We start from the raw sequence: 22,345 nt of genomic DNA, 5'->3' as shown, positions 1-22,345 counted from the left end.
CACCCCTCCTTTTAAATTTCATAGCAATATGCCAAACTATCAACAGTACAGGGGAAAATGCTCACCTTTCATGACTACTTCGGCTTTAATAAGGACCAAAATGAATTGCTCTACCAATTTTCTGTTAAATAATTGTATGTCTCGGGAGGAAAGCTCAGCAGCAACGTGCTCGCCTTGGAAGCAAAACGACACGGAGCACCACAGGTTTGATCCCCGGGTCCGCGCTTAGAAACCTCTGGGTATTAAGCGCGTTATAAATAACCTATCATATCATATCATGAACATTTTTGAAGCATAATGAATTGGTAATTACAATTGATATATCATAAAATTAACAAGTCATTATGTAATACATAAAGTCTAATAAAACAAGAACTAAACAATAGATACCATATACTTATTGAATTGAAATGGAATGTGGAAAATGATAAAAGCAAGTAATAAGACTCACAGGGGGCACAAACAAGAGAAATTAAATGAAACCATAGGCAGGCGGGAGGTGAACATATGGGGCTAAAGACCAATTATTACTTTTCATCCAAAAAAGTTGTAAACACTTCCCATTTGCAATACAATTTAGAAAGGATTTGATTAGAGAAAGCATTCCTTTTTTTCAATTCTATGGAAAATACAGATGGAATTCCACCACAATTTGTAGGATACATTTTTTTGCAGATTTCCGATTAGAGGCCACATACAAATCTCTTCTGGAGGTTTCTCTACATTGGCAACATGACTGTGAAAAGCTTTGCAATAAACAATGTCTGTTAAGACAAAAGTCCTGTTGACAAAAAAGTTGAGCCATCGCCCAGGAATTTACATGCCTTTGTGAAAAACTAGATAGAATATCAGAATAAATTACCCAACGCTATATTGCCATCCTTGTTGACCTGACAAGAGTAGCAATACAGAACGATAGAAATGTGTTCAAAGGAGGATCTGACTGAAACTCATGATCGGATTTAATGACACGAAGAAACTAACGGAAGGATGGTAAGACCATGATTAAACACAGATGTCAAAAGGGGCTTGCTCAATTGGTTTGATACATTAAGAGAATACACTTAAACCTATCCAAAAGTGATACATTGGTAACTCACACTAAAGTAATATTTTGCTTGATTCCAGGACCAAGGAGCTTTTGTAAGCATCTCCAAAGGCCACTCCAAGCATGGCCTTCACACATCTCTGGTTACACCTGTGAGAATCTCCCTCACACCAGCTCAGATGAGGAATGCAAGATCAGAGCCAGTAGGTGGGGGGATAGGCTTTAGAAGCTGCTTTGTGGGGAGCCGCTCCTCCTATAACAACCCCTCTGATGGTCCGCTTGGATAAAGTAAGCCCCTAATGATATCACTCGGAATAGAGGAGGACACGCACAGGGAGGAGAGTATGACCACATGGGAGAATCTTTACTCCAATTTTGATGAGTATCATCTCAATCGCAATGCAAGGAAAACGTTTTGTTAAAGTACACAGGAGGGAGAGGAAGGGGGTGGAAGGATGTTGCAGGAGCAGATCATTAACATTGACAATCCCCTGATCTTGTCGGATACAAGACATGTTGATGAACAGTAGAGAAAAGTCAATGAAGAAATGAAGGCAACACTACATCCCTCTCGTCATCCCAGAAATCATTTGGATGTCCATTAACATCCCAGTCAACAATCAACTGTAGCAACAGGACGGTCGGAAGATATATCGGAGCGCATCAGATAAACACAAAGCACCAGCCGGCCTACCTGAGAGGCAAATGTAGGTCATATATTCCCCCTGACCTCCGGTAGCCAGGAAGGGGATCTTTTTTTTGGTTCTTCGCTTGACTTGGACTGCCCCAAGCATCCTCTCATCATAGGGAGCGAAGACCTCCTTGTTGATGGCAGACTTGGAGCTCATCGTAGAGAAGGGGCGATGCGGGACCACTACGATACCTGCAGGGCAAGGAAGGAAGAAGAAAGCAAAATATGTATAACACAATGCAGAGACCATGCAGATCCAACACGCCAGATAAGATGATCCACTACAAAACACAACTAGGAAGTGCAGCAGCCACAATGGGGTGGGCAGGGTGTGATTTCCAAACCAGATGCCCAATGTGGGTAGTGGGCAAAAAGGGGCACTGGAAATAAATCGAACATTTCTGTGGGTAACCAGCCCTTTTTTTTTTAACAATGTTTAGAACTAAGAATGTTTTTTAAAAATACATTGATTTCTGCAGATGTTTCAAAATAAGGATCACATTTTAAAATATGTTGTACATGGAAAAAAATCCACTCGTTTAAGAAGTTTAGAATGAAGTGCTCTTTAAAAGGATATTGTCCTCCACAAAATTAAACACTTTAAGTCACTCAAGGCTTGATTTAGTGGAATTGTGTGCCAGACATTCTTGTACAATTATATAAACACACTTTTTTTAAAAAATGCACAAAATTGATTGATTATTTGAAGTATCTTTAACATATTCGAGCAAATAATAGGGCACCTGGCAGGCTATTCCCCCGATCTCCCCAGCTTGTACAGACTTTTTTTTTATAAATCGAGCAAATGATCAGGGCCAACCTGGAGGAACACAATGACTCAAGGATGTAATGATTATTGAAACATAAACAACATCATGTTACATGGATGCACGTTCATAATTATCACAGGTGAGTGAACACACAACATTCCCAAACAGAAAGCATACAGTGAACAAACACAGCCATCGTACCTACAGAGTTGGCTGAGAGGCCGAAACACAGTTGTGTCGACTTTTATACCGTGCAGTGTTTAGTGCAGACACTGGGCATCAAGCTCATGTTGTGTAAACATATAGTAATACAATTCCCTTCAAAGAATAGAGGGCTGTACTGATGAGATGTTTTGCACTGCATTCAGTACTATGGTTGTATTTGCTCACTGTACGTTTTGTGTTTGGGAATGTTTTGCGTTCACTTACCGGTGAGAATTATATGAACTTGTATCCCATGTAACATGTGTTGTTTGCATTTCAATAATCAGTAAATTGTTGGGTCCATTTGGTCCTCCGGTTTCGCCCTGATCATTTACTCGATATATGAAAATGTTTAAAGTATTTGTTTTATTTATTTTATTGCATTTATTTACAGCGCACATAACCCGTAGGTATCTAAGCGCTAGATTCATTTATAACGCGCTCAGTTTTTTTTTCTCCTTTCTAGCGCAGGCCCGGGATTCGATCACTCAGCGTGGTCTTGCTTCAAAGACCTGCAACTTGCCACAGAGCTATCCTCCTGTATGCTCCACTCCTAACATGCAATTGATGCAATTTTCAAAGAATCGTGTTTTTTTCAAGAATTGTGTGCCCTTTGCATCTTAGAACATGGGATGAATAGCATAGTGTAAATAGAGAAAGCCCTCGGTGACTCATACACGTCTCTCCTAGAAAAGTCACAAACACACACAGCCATAAGAAAGAGTACACTCCGACCAGCAACACAAAGCACAGCAATCCTGCCCGTCTCCTCCCAACTAACCAACCCCACGCACTCTTCCAGATCCGCCAAAGCACCCGGAAGCGGTGCCTGGTGCAAATCCCAATAACATATTGAAACATGAGAGATCTCTGCAGCAGAGGATAAACCCACTGAGCTATTTTGCCAGCTGTGAACAACGCCCAGGGGACTGGCATCACCGAGTCACATCATGGGCTGAACACTGCCTCCTTTCCAAAGGAAGCAAAACACCAGCCTGACAAAGGTCTTTTTGTGGGGAGTGTGTGTGTGGGGGGGAGGATTAGGGCGGGGGGGGGGGGGGCGGCAATGAAGGGGCACCCAGCGCACAATGCGGCATTCACATTGCCAGAAGGCGTTTTGCAACACTCGCTTCGCACCGAGGACTGAGCGCCCCAGCAACCCACACCGGCGTGAAGTCTTTCTTCTCGTTGCAAGGGTTTCTGAAAACAAACAAGGCCGGATCTTGACCTTGGCAGATTTTTTTCGACCAGGAAGTGGCAGCAAATAATTTAAAAAAACGATAATAATGAAAAGGCGCTCTCCCAATCCGCAGCAAAGAAGTATGTGCAGAAAGTTTAATGGCGCAGTGATGACGTCCCATATGCAAAGGGCGTGCGAGGGTCAGGGGACATTGGCACGCAAAGACAGCACCGGAGACCAGGACCTGCCGAATTTACAACGGAGAAGGAAAGGAGTTGCCCGGATGTTAGTACCGTGACACCACGACACGACAGGGTTTTCAGTAAAACAAACACGAGTGCTGTGTCCTGGGGTGGCACGTGCTACCCCTGGAATCTGATTGGCCACTCCAGGTGCCACCCCATTATCCTAAACTACGATCATTATGTGTGCGCCTGCTTGTATTTCATGCCACCCCTGAATATGTCAGAAGTGTCTGGACACGTCCCTGACAACCACCACAAAAACTAACGCAAGAGCAATTACAGAATATTCAGGGCAGAAAGGTGGGTGAAGGGGTGATAGTTCTGGCAAGGGGGCTCAAGAGAGTGCCACCTTTAATCAGTGGTCGAAGTGTACGAAAAGTAGTAGTGGAACTATGGTCCCCGTTGGCCTGACCCGGCTCCCCACAAAACCCATTGGCGTGCCCCTTCCATGCGCAATCCAAACTCCCAGACACATTCCCCTGCTGTTTAGGGGAATGTTCAGTTTCAACTTCTTCATACTTTTATTTTAAAGCTAAGCAATTTCGGAATGGTTCCTTTTTAAAATAAAAGTATAGGAACGGTAACATTTTATTAATAAAAGTAGAGGAGCACCGCTGCCTCCCACTTCGATCGCTGCCTTTAGTGCAATAATGTAACAGGCAGGTACATTGCTATGGCTTGCTCTTTGATCACACACACCCCCTTTCCCTTCCACAATGAGATCGCAGGAAGTGACATCACATGATGGCTTGCTCTTTGATCACGCACACCCCTTTCCCTTCCACAATGAGATCGCAGGAAGTGACATCACATGATGGCTTGCTCTTTGATCACGCACACCCCTTTCCCTTCCACAATGAGATCGCAGGAAGTGACATCACATGATGGCTTGCTCTTTGATCACGCACACCCCTTTCCCTTCCACAATGAGATCGCAGGAAGTGACATCACATGATGGCTTGCTCTTTGATCACACACACCCCTTTCCCTTCCACAATGAGATCGCAGGAAGTGACATCACATGATGGCTTGCTCTTTGATCACACACACCCCTTTCCCTTCCACAATGAGATCGCAGGAAGCGACATCACATGATGGCTTGCTCTTTGATCACACACACCCCCTTTCACTTCCTGCGATCTCATTATCACATGACCTTTCAGTCCAATGGCAGTGAAATCACATGGCCAATGACCGTGAAGAAAGTTCACATTGGCGATACACCCGCCATAAATGTAAAACTGATAAAGGGTTGTTGAACGCCACCAAATGTCACATGTAAGGTTGGGGGCCGCGGATCCAAAATTTCAGTAACCAATGAAATGCTGGGGGACACTTTAGGGGTTGTGAAGCAACCCCATGTCCACCACAATGTGCCACATGACACACCCTTCAGAATCTCCTAGTACCCCAGCATCTCCCAGTACCACCATCATCTCCCAGCAGCCCTTAGCATCTCCCAGCACCACCAGCACTATCCAGCACCCCCAGCATGTCCCAGCACTGCCCAGTACCACCAGCATCTCCCAGCAGCCCTTAGCATCTCCCAGCACCACCAGCATTACTCAGAATATCCCAGCACCGCCAGCATCTCCCAGCACTGCCCAGTACCACCAGCAGCCCTTAGCATCTCCCAGCACCACCAGCACTATCCAGCACCCCCAGCATCTCCCAGCACTGCCCAGTACCACCAGCATCTCCCAGCAGCCCTTAGCATCTCCCAGCACCACCAGCATTACTCAGAATATCCCAGAACCCCCAGCATCTCCCAGCACTGCCCAGTACCACCAGCATCTCCCAGCAGCCCTTAGCATCTCTCAGCACCACCAGCATTACTCAGAATATCCCAGAACCCCCAGCATCTCCCAGCACTGCCCAGTACCACCAGCATCTCCCAGCAGCCATTAGCATCTCCCAGCACCACCAGCACTATCCAGCACCCCCAGCATCTCCCAGCACTGCCCAGTACCACCAGCATCTCCCAGCAGCCCTTAGCATCTCCCAGCACCTCCAGCATTACTCAGAATATCCCAGCACCCCCAGCACTGCCCAGTACCACCATCATCTCCCAGCAGCCCTTAGCATCTCCCAGCAGCACCAGCACTATCCAGCACCCCCAACATCTCCCAGCACTGCCCAGTACCACCAGCATCTCCCAGCAGCCCTTAGCATCTCCCAGCACCCTCCAGCATTACTCAGAATATCCCAGCACCCCCAGCATCTCCCAGCACTGCCCAGTACCACCAGCATCTCCCAGCACCACCAGCACTATCCAGCACCCCCAGCATCTCCCAGCACTGCCCAGTACCACCAGCATCTCCCAGCAGCCCTTAGCATCTCCCAGCACCCTCCAGCATTACTCAGAATATCCCAGCACCCCCAGCATCTCCCAGCACTGCCCAGTACCACCAGCATCTCCCAGCAGCCCTTAGCATCTCCCAGCACCACCAGCACTATCCAGCACCCTCCAGAATCTCCCAGCACCCCACAGCATTTACCCAGCACCCCTCAAAATCCCCGGAATCCCTGAAAACCTGCAGGAGCGCCGGAGATTGCATGTGTTCCTGTCTGCAAGCCCCACAGAAGAGTTGAACAAGTTATAGGTCCATCCCGGTGGTTTCAGCAAGTATCCGCCCCTCTCAGGGCCCTAGTTTTGAACTTACCAGCTCACAGGACTCAAACACAAAATCAGATGGCCCGAATTCTGCACAAGCGTTTCAGCTCACCCCGACCAATAAACCTATCCAGAATCTCACAGAAGCAAACACAAGGCGGGCATAGGAACTACAGGGGTCATGGGTGCCTTGCAGACTCTCTTAATGGTAATGTGCACAAAATGGCACCGCATCGTTAGCTTGGTGTTTCCTCCAAGAGTGGTGGGCACAGGACATGGCTCTTCTGGAGTCTGTGTCCCAAGAGCAATGGGGCTACTAGAGAGATCACAGGGGCATGGGCAGTGCCAGCGCTCCACTGAGGGAGTGGGGGGGCTTTAGCCCTCCCACTGTTATGAGTTTGCAGGCAGAGGTCAGCACTCTGCCATTATGCTCTGCCTGAGTCTCTAAGGAGAAAGTGTTGCTGCAACAAGAGCCCATCAAATTTCTCACCTGGGAAATCAGTGCATTTACATTTAAACAACCATTACTAACAAAGGCAGCAGCCTGCCAAGGTGATGCAATACACACCAGTGCACGGTGTGAAACCGGAAAGTGTCTCACCCGCTAGTCCCCGGGGTCTGTCATCCCAGGTGGCCGGGTCCTGGCCACCGCTTTTGGATCCAGTTCCTGGGGTTCGACCAGTACGGGGGTGGGAATCACCTGGGTGAGGGATACTTAGGAACTCAACACCCCCTGCACTCCTTCCCCAACACAAACATGTTCTCACGGACAGCTCACCGTGAGAGAAAACGGACCAACACCCATGCTGTATACCTGACATGTCCAAACGCAATGGTCAGGCAGAGTCAGGTAATTACTGACCATTACCCAACCATGACTTCCATTAGACTTCCCCACCCGGTTAAATCGCGAAACACGCGAGCACACTCCGAGTGAGGCAAAGCATACAAGGAAGCAGCAGTTCCAAGATGGCAGTTTACTACAAGTCGAAAGACGGCAAAACAGAAGGTAATCGCAAGGAGGGAAGTACCCTTAACCTTTTCAACAAGAGACTGTTACTTTCATGAACCCTCAAGAATAGAAAACATAGGACCAGGAAACAAGGCTAAAGAATCCCGTTTTGTGTGTCGGAAGTACCCAGGGCTCTCCTGCATCGATAAGGCAGGGAGAATCGCTTACCGCCATGATTCTGTCCTTAGCTCCTACAACAAAGCAGCACCAATGAAGTCAGCACAGCTGGGGAGTCTGATACCAGACTGGTCTGTGTTGAAGCCAAGGTTGCAAGCAGCAACATTGTATAGTCAAAGCTGAAGAGAACAGTGTATGAAGTGTATGTGATAATTGATACCAGCACAATTGAACAACAGATGAGTGAGTGAACTTTGAAGCCAAGATATGACACCTTAGAGAGGCCCAGCACCACGTGCATGCTCAATCGAATGTCTCTAAGGTATCCAACTGTAAGGTGACAAAAGCGAAAGTGACAAAGAATTGTGAAATCGAAGTGATCCTGTGACGGGCCAAGCAAAATCCAAAAGAACTTATTGTAGTTTGTCGCATCAGGCCCTCTGAAAGAAGAGACTTTGAAAGGCAAACAAACTTGGGCACGGAAGGCCCTGATGCTAATGTTTGGACTGTATCCTCGTGCTAGAGAAGCCAGAGACTGTGCTAAGCTCAAGTGTACCGCTTTGTCCTGTGCTGAAAACGAGGGAAAGGGAAGCCAACGGCCTGAATATCCCGACATATTATTTTGTGAACACTTCTTTCTTTTTCGTAACACAGTTTCCCACACTATTTGTATTTGGAGGCAAGGATTGGCAATAGGTTTATTAGTATAGGCCCTTTTATTTCAACAAGACACCACTAGGACTGTATTATTATTTGATGGTCGTAGCTTGCTCCCTTCTGTAGATTTAGGATTAGATAGGCGTTCTTCAAACCCTTTTTGAAGTTCAATAAACACCCTTCAACTGTAGTCACTTGTGTCTGTCATAATGTTGATACCATGCCTTCCTTACAGCACCTCCTAGGATGAAGCCAGTGGCTTAACTCCTGGGCTCAGCTTTTAGACAGCTTTTGCTTTGAAAACTAAATATCCTCTAACCTGGGGTGAAATATGCATCTAATGGCCACAGGAAGGCATAATAGTTATATAGAGCGGCCCAGGCTCAGATTAAGGTGGGGTCGACAGTACAATGGGTTATTGGTCCCACTCAAACAGCTTTCCAAATTGACATCCATCCCCCCAGAACATTGAGGCTGCCCCACCCCTGCTCAGGGGTAAAAGAAAAGCTGCGCCCCTGGCAGCCCCCAGAGGAAGTGCAGGAGAGGATTTCAGCCCTGGGACGCTAGTCCAAGTTCTTGAGAGTGAACAATGGCTACAGAAAGTGCCATGTGCAAGGTCCTGTGGTCGAGAAGATACAGACCCCCTATGTGGATGCCTTGACCAGCATTCTCGTCGACGAGGATAATAGTGCGATTATATAGCACTTGATACAGGATTCCTCCCACTTCTAAGCACTGTAATAACAAGTGTTCTTATTATCCCATATTATGGAGCTCAATGTATTGGAACTGGGAAGGAGGAAAGGCTAACTGAGCCCTGCCGTAGCAGCCACACGTGTGACGTGTGGGCTGCCCTCACGTCAGAGGCCAGCCCTTTAACTCATGAACTAAACGCACAACCAAAGAGGTTTGATCAGTTGGGGAATGCAGCAGGTGTATGACAACTGGGTCTGACATGAACCTGAACATCTTCTCCGACTGTAAAAGTCTAGATGTATATGCAGTGTTTTGTACTGGGATGGCACTAGCAGCAGGGAATCTGGGTTTTAACCCCTTAAGTGCCAAGGACGAGTATGCTTGTCGTTTTCGCATAGACTTGCATGATAGCCTGGCACCTCCGGTTGCGCTGCCCACGCTTAACTCCATTAAGGTCATCCCTGGGACGGTCACTGCTGTCAGGTTGCTTTAAGACCTGCACTGCTGGCGTTGCCATTGCTTATCACGTGGCTATTTCATCACGATTATATTTTCTGGAGTAGGTGCTATGTGGGACCTCAGCCCCTTGGGTACATGGTCCCCTCCCTCCCAGCACCTTCACAATGTACCAGTGTATTAAAACATGTCTTCAGGTCTTCTGACATGCAATGGTGCACTGCACTGTTTAAAAGTGTCCCAGAAATCCATGTAACTATTTTTCACGAGCCCTCCAAAGCAAACACATACGGTATATGTTTCAATCCCAGAAAATTAGGGTTTTCTCCCAGAGGGGGGTATGCTGTGTCAAATGGTCCTCTTGAAGGGTCATTAACAAGATGAAGTGGCATGGAGCCATTTTCAAGCCCGTGGCCACTGCTCCTTCATGTCAATAACATTGACGTTGAAAAAAGAATGAGTTTTGCTCATTCACACTTCCGAATAATAGTTTCCACCCATTGATCCACACCAGTAATCATGTAGTGCTCCTGTGTTCAAGCTGTGTCGCTCCAGTCTTAGGTTCTGTTATTGGGTCTCATATAACATGAGCCCTGACACCTTCATGGCCCCTTACTGTTTGTGGATCTGCACAGGGTCTCTTGTTGAGGTAGGAGCTTGGAGGGAGGGGGTCAGGGTTGCTGTGGTGTTGATGCTTGCAGATCGGGGGAGAAACCGTGATCTCCAAGCGGGCGCTCTTCCATTTTGGCACAGGTGTTGAGATTGGACTTGGGCATACCCCGTTGTGGATTCACTTATTGTTTGCCTACAAATGGTTCAGCGTTTGATTGGGTTCTTTCTGGTTTATGCCCGGCTCTTTCTGACCTGCTTGAGCACATATTTGCCGGCTCAGTAGTAATATAATTACCGGAGGGGCTCGAAAGCGGTCCGGATGCAGGTATTTTGCCAACTAGCGGCAGATGGAAACATGTAACTTTTAACGAGATTATCATGAGCTGGTCCAGTGAAACTGAAGCACTCCGGATGTTGACATTTACTCCAACTTCCTGATTGCAGACAATGTGATAACTGTCCTAAAGAAAGTAAAAACTCTGGGTGTCATTCTGGATGACAAACTCTCCATGAAGCCTCATGTTTCCAATATTTGGTCATGCTGCAGACTTAGCAACAAACAAATACAATATATTCGACCTTTCATCACAAATGACAACTGTGCTCTCCTGTCTACAGCATTGATTAACTCCAGACTATGGTATTGCAACAGCCTGTTGACCGGCACCATCTCTGCGAATATACAGGCTCTTCATGTCACACAAAATAATGCTGTACGAACTATCTTTAAACTATCGTGCCGCACCCATATTTCCTCATTCAGGAAAAAATGACACTGGCTTCCAGTAAAACAGAGAATAACATAAAAAATGCTCACCCACATGCGTAGCTCTTACAAGTCCCACATACCTATCAGAGCGCATTAAAATCAAGCCTAAGAATAGAAATCTTCGCTCTACTGCAGCTACTATGCTCAGCCAACCAAGGTCCAGGCTTACCAGGTTTGGAGGCTCTAGTTTTGACTCTCAGGCCCTTATGCTCTGGAATGTACTACCAGCAACCATACGTCAAATCCAAAACTACTCTCTCTTCAAAAGGCTTTTCAATCTTGACTAAGCTCCTTTAATTTTCACCCTCTCTGCTGTTTCATGTCTAATGTGCCTTGTGTCTTGTTCTGTGTGCGCCCTGAGGCCCGCAGGCATGTTGGCGCGTTATAATAAATAATAATATTAGTCCCCGGTGAGAGTCAACCAGAATGTAAAACACATTCTGATTGACTCTCGCCGGGTCGTTACCCAGCCGGGAATCTCTCGACCAGGATTCCACGGCCATTGTTCCCGGCGGGGGGGGCGTGGTAACCCCTCAGCCAATGAGGAGTCACAACGTGGGCTATCCCTGCTCCAAGCCTCCACGCGGCTGAGAAGCTGCCATCGTCCCCCGGTGGGGACTCGGTATGTTTTTTCCCCTTTCCTCCCCACCCTCCCAACCCCACTTACCTTCTAATTTCTCCTTTTTAAGGAGCGAACGCGCTGTGTACACTTCTGTTCCCAGCGCGTCCACTCCCGAAGGGCACCATGGGAAGGGAGAAAGGATTGTTTTCCCTTTTCCGGCGGCCATTTTCTTTATCATTTTTTTTCTTTATCCGTCCCAAAAAAAATGCTTTCAGTACCCCCATCTTGATGGCAGGAGCCTACCGAGCACTACCGAGTCCGGTAAAGCCCCGGGGCCTTCGTTGAGGGCCTCGCTTCGCTCGGGCCTAGAACTATGGTCCCTGTGGCATTACCGGACTCGGTAATGCCCCAGCCGCTCGGGGCATATTGCTTAAGAAGTTACAGAGTATGGATTTGTACTAATAATTCCAAATCACATTATCCGGCTCCTGATTGGCCGACTACAATCTGCCCAGTTCATTAGTGCAGCACAGAGAAAATCTGCTGAAGTGTTGCGCAGTAGGTATATAAAGGGCTTTGGTGGCATGACCGCAAACTCCATCCTAGAGGACATGCACATGGTCATTTTGTGGTCCAATTAGTTTCTTAAACGGGGAGGGCATGCACATGAATGTTTCAGGACATGACATGTGGAGCATGCCTCAAACATACGGATTGGACGTCTTTGATATCATCCCACCATTGAAATGACACCCACAGTATTGATAAACCTTTTTTAATTACAAAGAGAACATGCAAAATAGATACATATTAGAATTTTACACCATTTCAGGTCAAATGCAGACAGGTTCCCATTAGAAAAGAAATGCCAGAAGGGCACATGGCTTGGTTACTAAAGCAGAGACTCTATAGAAAGGTAGCAATATCACGCCTTGTATAGAGCCTCTGGCGGATTTCTCCCACTTCCATGTGCTGTATTACTGGTTCCATGTCATTGCATCGCCAGGCTTTTAAATGTGGACATTCCATCAAATGTGCTCATGTTTTTTGTTTTTTTTGGAGGGGTGCCCCCCCCCAAAACCCCCACTCACACATTTTTTACTATTGCCCACCCGCACAAACCCTTATTTGCCCTTTCCCACACCCCCCAAAAAATGTGATGAGCACATTCGATGTAATGTGCACGTTTAAAAGCCTGGGGATGTAAAAGCAGGCGATGAAAGGACGTCGTACCGTATTACTATAGCCTTATAAACAGAGGGTGGGGTCATACTTGCTGGGGTAGTGACCCATCGCCTTGATGGGAAGGGCCATTATCCTAAGTGATAACAACCTCTACTGAGGTCTACGAAGCTATTAGCAGATAGTGGTAATAGCAACGCATTCTGGAGTTTTGATGGTGAAGCAAACACACGTCACTTGAATACTGGGCAAAAGTAAATGGGCAAATGAGTTAGTAAATAAATGTGGTTTTATTTTGTAGTATTGAAATAACATGGTTGTCCTAAAACAGTAGAAATTGTAATTGTAAATGTGGTTGGACTGAAGCAGGCTGAACACGAATGCATTTGGTGTCATGTCAAAGGAAGCTATTGCTCCATAAGAAGGCAAACACATTTCTCCCATACTGTGGCTTTCTCTTCCCCATTTTCAATAAGATGTTGCAGCAAAAAAAATGTCCTCTCAGAGGGGGATGGCTTGTTGAAAGAGATCTTGATGAGATATTGTATCGCTGTTTCCTGGCCTGCTTTTGAAGAACGAACGTTCCGCATACAGTAAATAACAGTAGTTGAATTCACTCTAAACATTCTGATTGGCTGAGAGAAGGTCAATAACCATGTCCATGTGCCAACAGGTCTTATTACCCTGATTTAGTGGTACACCATTGATTGCCCTTGGATGGATAAATGGCTGAGCCAGCAGATCAAGCCCGGGTCACTTCAGGTTACACTCGGAAGTCAGAAGTAGGCACTTAACTCGCTGAACCATCTTACCAGAGGACCATGTAAAAGGGAGTGGACAAGTTGGTGACTCACATTAAAGGAGTTTGTGGCAGAGGACCTTTGCCTTTCAGTCCAGAGGTTTGTGGCGGTACGTCTTCATAAAGCAATTCAAATGAAGTCATGGCAAATCATCAAGCATGTGTTGCTACAGAGGTTTGGTTCATGGATTGAAAGGCCATATATGAGCTCAGGAAGGTAGGCCGGTGGAGTGAATCAGGGTAGACTGGGAAGCAAAAGAGGCCCTTGAAATCATTTTCAAAATGGCCACATATTGCCCATTTTAAGTCAGCCCAACCCTTTTCCCATGAGAACATTTGGAAATAAAATAGGTTACCACATAAAGAGGCCCGTGGTGCAGAGGCCTAGCGGGAAATCTTCAGAGTTCCCTGTAGGCCAGTCCACTCCCACCGAGGGTGCAGAGGCCTACCAGGAAATCTCCAGAGTTCACTACAGGCCAGTCCACCCCTTAGTTAATCTCCTAGCTGGAAGGTGATGGAGAATTTAAAAACTCAAAGAGTGCTCATGGTTCTCACCAAAAGGCCCATATTTTCAGACTTGGTGCCCAAGCAGTGTAGACTGTGGCAGCTGCTGAACACAAGTTGCCTGAGCACACCAGTCTGCCCCAGGGCGAAGTCTGGCCAAGTCCGGCTGCAGCTATCTGCTGCCGAGTCTATGGTGTTGGCCCTGCCATACATCTTCAATTGGTTTCAGCTGACTGTGCCTGCCATTGCGGTCATCATCTCCAGCATTGGTTGTGACTGCAAGTGAAGCACGTAGCTGCTGCTCCCGAAAGGTTGGTCGCCGGCTCACCTGCCTGCTGCGCTGGGGTGGGGACCAGTGCTCCTGTTCCAATTCTCGTGCTACGAGTGATGACTCAAGCCTTGCCCCCTTTTTGCCCACCCACCAACCCAAACTCTTCTTATATCACTTCCTGGGCAAAGTCCGGCCAAGTCCGGTTGCACCCATCTGCTGCTGTCCGCTGATGGTGGCTGATCTCTGGCATTTCTCTGCACGATCTCTCTTGCGCTATATTTCTGTCCTCTTTCATTTTCTCCGGTTCAACGCGGCCCTCCGTGCCGGTCCTTCCAGCAGCAGCAAACCCAGCTCACTTACTTGCTGGTTTTTCATCATCACCTCAGTGCTTGCTTCAGGTTTACTCTTAAGGTCTGATTTTTCAATTTTTGACACCACTGTTCACACAGTTACTTCAATTTCTAGTCTTTGTACATCTCAGGGTTTGTGTTCCGGTTTCTCCTCTCATAATCACTTCATCCTCCTTCTGCTCCTTATATTCCTACTATTAATCTTGCGCTCTCTGGACCACACGTTTACTTTGCAATGAATCATTCAGTTCTGGATCTTTTTCGACGATTGAATTTACATTTCTTCTGTATTACGGAGACTTGGCTCACGTCTTCGAACAATGCTATCCTGCATCTTGGTCTACTTCTGATACTGCTTTTCTCCACACTCCTCGTCTATCGGGGGTGGGAATGGTATTCTTTATCATTCCTCTTCATCTTCCTTCTAATACTTTGACTCTTGCTACATTCTCTTCCTGTGAGTACTATTTGACTGACTTTTCTAATCCTCCTCCATTAACCGTTCTACTTGTTTACCCCTCCCCCACCCCGGTTCAGTTGCTTCTTTTTGGGATGAGATTGAGGCTTTTCTTGCAGTTATCTTACCGTGTTCTACCCCGTTCATACCACTGGGCGATATTAATCTTCATATTTCATCTACCCATGCTTCACTCTCATCCTTAGCTATTATTGACTCCTATCTTTCTCCTCTTTCAACACCTGCCTCTTATGTGTCTGGTTCTTCTCTGGATCTTGTTTTCATCTCATCACTATCTCTTCCTTTGTATCGGTCCAACCGGTTACTCGTCAGATCACCATCTTTTACCTTTCTCAATTTTTCCTCCCATGTTAAAATCTAGACAATTCTCTACTGAAGTATCTACATATTTTCGGTGTGATCTTCGTGCCCTCTCTGCTGATGAAGCTGCTTCTACTCTCATCTGCTCGCTCTTCACCCGACTCTCTTTACCTTGCTTCTTAATTTTCTCCCTCCCAGAAGCCATCATAACCTTGGTTTACTACTCCTCTTCACTCAATGCAACATGTTCTTTGCCACGTTGAGTGACGTTGGCATTAAACTCTGACTCTGATCTTTCTGCTTTTTCTTCCTATTATGGAATATTTGATAGTCTATCAGCTAAATGGTCATATTACTCAGATCTGCACATACTTAATCTGCTCACCCTGGATGTCTATTTCAATCACTCTCTTGTCTTTTATCAGCGCCTTCTCCAAACTACTTTCTTGCTACCTAATTCTCTTCCGAAGTGGCTGCTCTCCATGCAGCTATTCCTCCTCGTTTGGTTTCTTCCTTGATCTCATCCTCCTCCTTTACTCAGACTATTTCAGCATTATCTCTGATTTCTAACTCTGACACTTCAACTTTGTTAGCATGTGTGCACCCTACAGCCTCTCCTTTTGATCCTATTCCCCAAGTACTTATACCTAAGGCCTATCCCGCTTTGGTTTCTGAACTTACATCTCTTTTCAATATTTCTCTTTGCACTTAGACCGTTCCTTCTTCTCTTAAGCACGCTTCTATTCTCCCTATTCTCAAAAAAACCTTCACAGATCCCACTTCTCCCTTGAACTTCCGATCAATCTCTGTACTACCCTATCTTTCCAAGCTTCTTGAGCGTCTTGTCTATTCTCATATTTCATGATTTGTAGCCAATAACTCTATCCTTCCAAGTTTTCAGTCTGGCTACCGCCCCTCTTTCTCTACTGAAACTGCCCTTCTCTCCATCTGCTCATTACTCTAAACACTCTTCGCTTCTTGTACTTTTGGATTTATCACCTGCATTTGACACAGTGGATCACACTTTACTTTTATTGTTTCTTGCTTCCTTTGGTTATTCTGATTCTCTTCTATCTTTGTTTTGTTCGTATATATCTGATCACACCTATTCTGTCTCCCGGGACACATCTTTCTTTGATACTCTGCTTCTTATTCACGGTGTTCCTCAAGGTTCTGTTTTGGGTCATTTTCTCTTTTCTCTTTTCACAATGTAGAGGAGCAGGTGGAGGCCTCTCCTCTAGTCCCCCACCCCTTTACCACCATCCTATTGGAGTAGCAGACGAAGGGCTATAATTGGGAATCCATGTGCAGGTTTATGTGACATGTCAATACCACAGCAAATGTATGAAAGACAATATGCACTTAGTTATTCAGAAGTTATCCTCACGTAGAGTCAGTGGAGGGAAGTTACCAGGAAGGGTGTCAATTACCTAAATGCAAGAAGGTGGTCCTTAGAATCATGGATGAATGTTAAACAAGAAGCTAATGATGATGATATGATGTCATAAAGAAGACATATAAGCCTAAGTCGAAACAATATGAAAATACTAAAAACTGACAATGTAACAGAAGCACTAAAAGAAACATGTACCAAAGATGAATTTATTGTGAAAAACAAGAAAATGAAGTACTGTACTGGCCAAAAACTGTAAAAATGCTGTAACGCAAGGTAGAAGAAGCATATAGAAGCTTGCTCAAAAGGAGGTATATAACATTTAGGACGGCCATTGGAAGAAAATGGACAACAGCTTGTGCAGAAGAATAAACCCAGCTACCTCAAACAGGCCTAGGATCGCAAATTGAAGAGTTGGAGAAGTTGTTATCATGTGTGGAATAGAGGAGCACATTGGCCTGAAGTCAAGGAGGCTATTTCGAGAGATGGGCGCAAGGCACAAAGGGGTGAATGAATAGACCTGTGCAAAAGCCTATGTGAGGTGGAGTGAGGAAGTCTCTAAAAGCCAGGTTAATGAAATCAAATAACAGAAATTGAGAGGCAGAAATTGACAAAATCATGGTTTCCTGACAAGTGATGAAGAACTCAAAAGAAAGGATATTCATTGGAGCTTCAAGTTAAGATAGTGTTGTGCTCACAACCCCACGAATGTCCCAGAACAGTGAGCAGACTATAGACCTTTGGCTAAGGAACTGGTCATTGATATATGATGGACTAATTGGAAAAACAAAGAACAAGTTGACGCAACTTGAACACCTAGGTTTCACTTTGTTCATGTGCTGCTAAACGAGCCGAAAGTCCAAGGTTGGATAGGGTTGCCAACCAATCAAAAAGACCTGCCATATGCTTTCATATACAATGTCGCAATTATTAGCCTGTTGCCATATTCTCTGCTATAATCAGTATGTGACATGTGTAGCTCAGGGTGTGTCCTACAGACAAGGGGCAGCCAATGAGATATTAGCACCTATGTTATTATACAACTAGATTAAATATGTTCCCCCTAACCCATTCCCTACCAGCATTAGGTTTTTGTGAAATGCCACATAGGATGACATCACAAATGACTTACATGAGACTATATCAACTCTGTGCAAGCAAACTTTGGTGTGAAACAACAAGCATCTACTTTGATAGCTGTATTTCTCCCGCTTTCTTTCATTGAAATGAAAGCACTGTTTTATCATCTTTCTTTCGTCTGTCTGATTATTTGGTCTGTGATGATTATTGGTAATTCCATCTAGCACAATAAGACACTTCAAGGTGATAGAGCACACCATCTCCACTTGCCGCTATTATTTCATCCTTTGGGGCATCACATCAGTTCTATGCTGATGGTACCCCACTCGTTCTGTCCTTCTTTTCTTCTTCTATTCATAATAATCTCACTTCTTTACTTTTGGCTATCAATTCCTGGATGTCTGACAATTTTCTTGTTCTGAGCACTAACACCACTGAGGTCCTTTTTCTCTGCTAATACTACTCTGCCTCGCTCTCTGCGATACCGTTCATTTCTTTGCCTCCTGCTCATCTTCCAATTTCTTCCACTGCTCGTAAACCACTGTCTTTATCTTGACACTTTCCGATTATTTCACGTTCCTGTTGCTTTCATCCATTTAATATCCGTAAAGCTCAAACTTTTCTTACCTTCATTGCTACTAAACTCGATCTCCTCACTCATTTTTTCACGTCTTCAATTTCTCTGCATTGCATTTTGGTCTTCCTGTTTCCCGGGCAACTCCTCCAAAATCTGTCTTGAACGCCTTTGTTTGTCTTCCATACTTACTTTCTCCTCGTGACTCCATTTCTTTGTCTTTATCCTCTCATGGATGGCTTTCCTTTCATTCACTTCTCAAATTCAATGTTCTTTCTATTGTCTACAGATCTCGTTATGGTCTTGCTTCTCTATATCTCATGTCTTGTCTCCTATGTTCCCTCTCGCTCCTTTAGGTCTCAGTCTCAATTTCTCTTATCAGTTCCTCGTCCCCCTGGCACCTAATCTCAATTGTGTTCCTTTTCATTATTGGTCCCTCTTAATTGGTATGCCCTCCCTCTTTCTCTTCATTCCAAGTTCTCCTGTTCCTTATTTTGTACTTTTAAGACCCATCTACTTCAATCGAGATGTAAAAGTTCAGAATTGTATATTCTTAGTCTTTCTTGTTTTATTTTGCTGTAAATTTGATATGTACAGTGCTTTAGTGTAAAGGGCTTTATACATTACAAATAAATACAAATAAAAACAAAATGAACTGTGTGTGTTTGGGAGTGTGTATAAAGGCCCTTTAGGTCACCTCTCCAAAGCATCGAAAGCATGTTGGGGCTTATGCAATGCACCATTGGAGGGCAGGCGAGAGGGCTCTATTGTGTGGTAGGTGGCTGCTGCCCACATAAGTGGCCCAGAGCCAAAGTAGACTGCCTCCTACTTTGGCAAAGGTCGTCTAGCACACAGACTGATGACAAGGGCTCTAACACTATTAGAACTTGTGCAAGTGGGTGAAAGAATAGTCTCACCTGGGGCTTCTTGTGACTGAGCTGGTGAAATTACTTACTGCCCAGTTTCCGGCTCGTACACATCACATAGAAAAGCTTGGACTGCAGCCTTTACAGGTAATTAGAGCCTGTATTCAGAGTGAGAGCTGGAAACAGTGAAAAGAACAGGAAAGAAGCATAGAATCGAAGCACGTATTGGTGGTTAGAGCCTGCATTGAACATGTTCATTGTCCAATGAGAAGAAAACATGCTTCAATGGATGAAACCTAGTTTGCATCATCTCACATGGGAGCTAGATCTATCGGGGCAACATGTATGAGGTCTGTGGCAATTTCTGGCCTCCATGACTAGAACCGGCCTCAGCACAAGCTTATTCTGTTAAAAAATATAGATATCCAGCCATCAGCAAAAAAGCTCAACTAAGACCTCCAGCTGCGTGCTCTGTTCAAGAGAACAGGAGTTCCCATCAGAGGGAAAGAAACGCGCCAGAGATTGAGAACATTGTGCTTCACAGAACAGCCATGCCTTGGATGTCAGAGATTCTTTGATAAACAGGAATCACTCTTCCTTCGGAAATCCAGATATCTGTGGATGAAAGGGCTGAGGACAATGAGGCAGCCTTGGGACCGGGCAAATGGTTTACATTTGGGAAGCATTGGATTTTCCTGTCCAGAAGGAAGTTGTGGGATGGGCAGATCAGGCCGATGCTACAGGAAACCCATCTTCAATACCGCGAAACAGAGCGGCAGGCGGGATGCCCCATCACTGTGGCAGCACCCTCAAACTATTCAAATATATATTACTACGCATATGTGAACTTTGGGATTGTTACTGAAGCATTAGAACAGTGGTCTTCAAACTTTTTATGCCAAGGCCCCCCCAAATCCCCTGAGCACAAAATCAATTTTTCGGGACCCCCCTGCTTTGCCCCTCCGTGTTGGTGTTATTTTCTTTTTATAGAGATGGCTGCACAATGTGTGGTGCCATGATTTTGAAGGGATATGTTGTTGGGGGACACATTCCAAGACAGTAGGACAATCACTTCCAATCCAAACATAGAAACTGTGCAAGTAAACACAAAACTCTCCAGTAGGGCTTTTATTTTCAAAATACATTCCATTAGTATATTCAGCAGAAGGCAATTTTATTTTACAGAGCAAGTACGAATGGGAAGGGTGGGCCTGTCTCTCTGCAGAAAGTGAGTCAATGTGTGGCTTTGGTTTTGAGACCACCACTCTGAGGCTGTCCTCCACTTCCAGCCTTGTGCAGTATTTATTTTTCAGTACAGCCAATGCTTAAAAACCTATTTTGCACAAGTAGGAAGACCCAAAGGGTAAGAGACTGTATAGCAGACCTTGCCAATGTAGGATACTCCCGCATTACCTTCAGCCAAAAGTCACCCACTGCAATGTTCCTAAATTCAGATTGCAGAGTAGTGTATGCCTGAACCTCAATCAGCTCCTCCTGGGCCTAAAAGGGAAGATGCATTACCTCCTATGTCAGAAATGACTGCATCACCCATTCATTGATCCCAGCATTTCTTCAGGGAAGTATTTATCAATGCTGGATCTTAATGTGGTTGCGCGACTTGTGATTTGTTCTAGGACATGCAGCAATTTGTACTCCGTTTCATCAATTGCTTCTGCAAGCGACAGGAACTGACTTGCCTCCCCAGCTCCAATAGTTCTTTTCCAGAGGTCTAGCTTCCTCTTGAAGGCAAATACTTTTTTATTCATGGTAAATGAATTGGCTCCTTGCAAAGACATATTGAGGGTATTTAGCTGATCGAAAATATCAGCAAGGTATGCCAAGAGCACAAGCCAGTGGGGATCACACAGATCGTTTGCTTTGCCAGTGTCCACATCCAAAAGGAATTGCCGGGACAAATGGCACCAATGAGGTTTCCAGTAGAATCAAATGATTCCTCATTCTCTTAATTCAACCAATTCTTGATTTCAATGTGAATTTCTAGGAAGTATCCAACTGATAGTTAGATTTCTTCACAATACACCTTCTGTCCTTCCACATTAGGTCCAGCCTCTTGATCGCTAATGGCTCTGCGTCTATCAAAAACGACATATACAATTTTGCATTGAATATGAACAACCTTGTCCTTTGGGTTAATCTGAAGCAACACACATTCATATATCTGGCTTGTTGCTCCTATACTGTTCCGAGCATTAATATGCACGTGGACTGATGGTGTATTGTATAGAAATGTAACTTTCAGTTGGATACTTCTTAGAAATTCATGTTGAAATCAAGAATTGGTTGAATTAAGAGAATAAGGAATCATTTGATTCTACTGCATTGGAGAAGTTACAGCGCCCTGATGAAGACCAGTATCTGTTAGGTCGAAACACGTGTTGGCAATGGCTCATTCATAATGATTAAAAATTACTATAATCTGAATTCAAATTTATTGAAGAATTACTTCTGATCAGTTTCCTCAATAGGTGCATAGGGTAGATACTTTAAGTTTCAAATTGTTATGAGGCTTGGTTTGAGTTTAGGGCCAATATTCTGATCGCAGGCTGCCTATATGCACATTACCTAAGAACTTAATTAACTTTAGTGTTTGAGACATTGATTTAATAAGTGGTTAAGTGTAGTGGAGTAGAATATGGTTTCTATCTTTTTCTGATTCTACATATAGGGCACTCAACTGCATTTCGATTGTGCCACAAGAGCAGCATTTGCACTGTGCCAGATGCAAGAATGGCAGTGCACATCCCACTCATTGCTCATTTGTCCAATGTTACAGGGCACATGGCCCCTCTTCTTTTTTCATCAATGAAAAGTCAACGTTAAATTACTATATAAGCAAATAAACTAAAGGGGCAATTGCACCACTGCCATATGGTGGATATCCAGGCACTCTGGCA

At 45.1% G+C, this 22,345-nt stretch overlaps 1 protein-coding gene across 1 annotated transcript in view; it reads right to left on the bottom strand.

The window, feature by feature from the left end:
• STXBP6 (syntaxin binding protein 6) overlaps positions 1-22,345 on the bottom strand; it is a 575,667-nt gene that overhangs the window by 404,084 nt on the left and 149,238 nt on the right. The window contains exon 2 of the mRNA XM_069638523.1: positions 1,743-1,931. Within this exon, the coding sequence (XP_069494624.1) occupies positions 1,743-1,896 (154 nt within the window). The 5' untranslated portion in view covers positions 1,897-1,931. The remainder of the gene's footprint in view (positions 1-1,742; positions 1,932-22,345) is intronic.

Source organism: Ambystoma mexicanum, chromosome 14 (genome assembly GCF_040938575.1).
Source record: "Ambystoma mexicanum isolate Mex_15411 chromosome 14, UKY_AmexF1_1, whole genome shotgun sequence".
Lineage (NCBI taxonomy): Eukaryota > Metazoa > Chordata > Amphibia > Caudata > Ambystomatidae > Ambystoma > Ambystoma mexicanum.
This window is presented reverse-complemented; position numbering and strand designations above follow the sequence as displayed.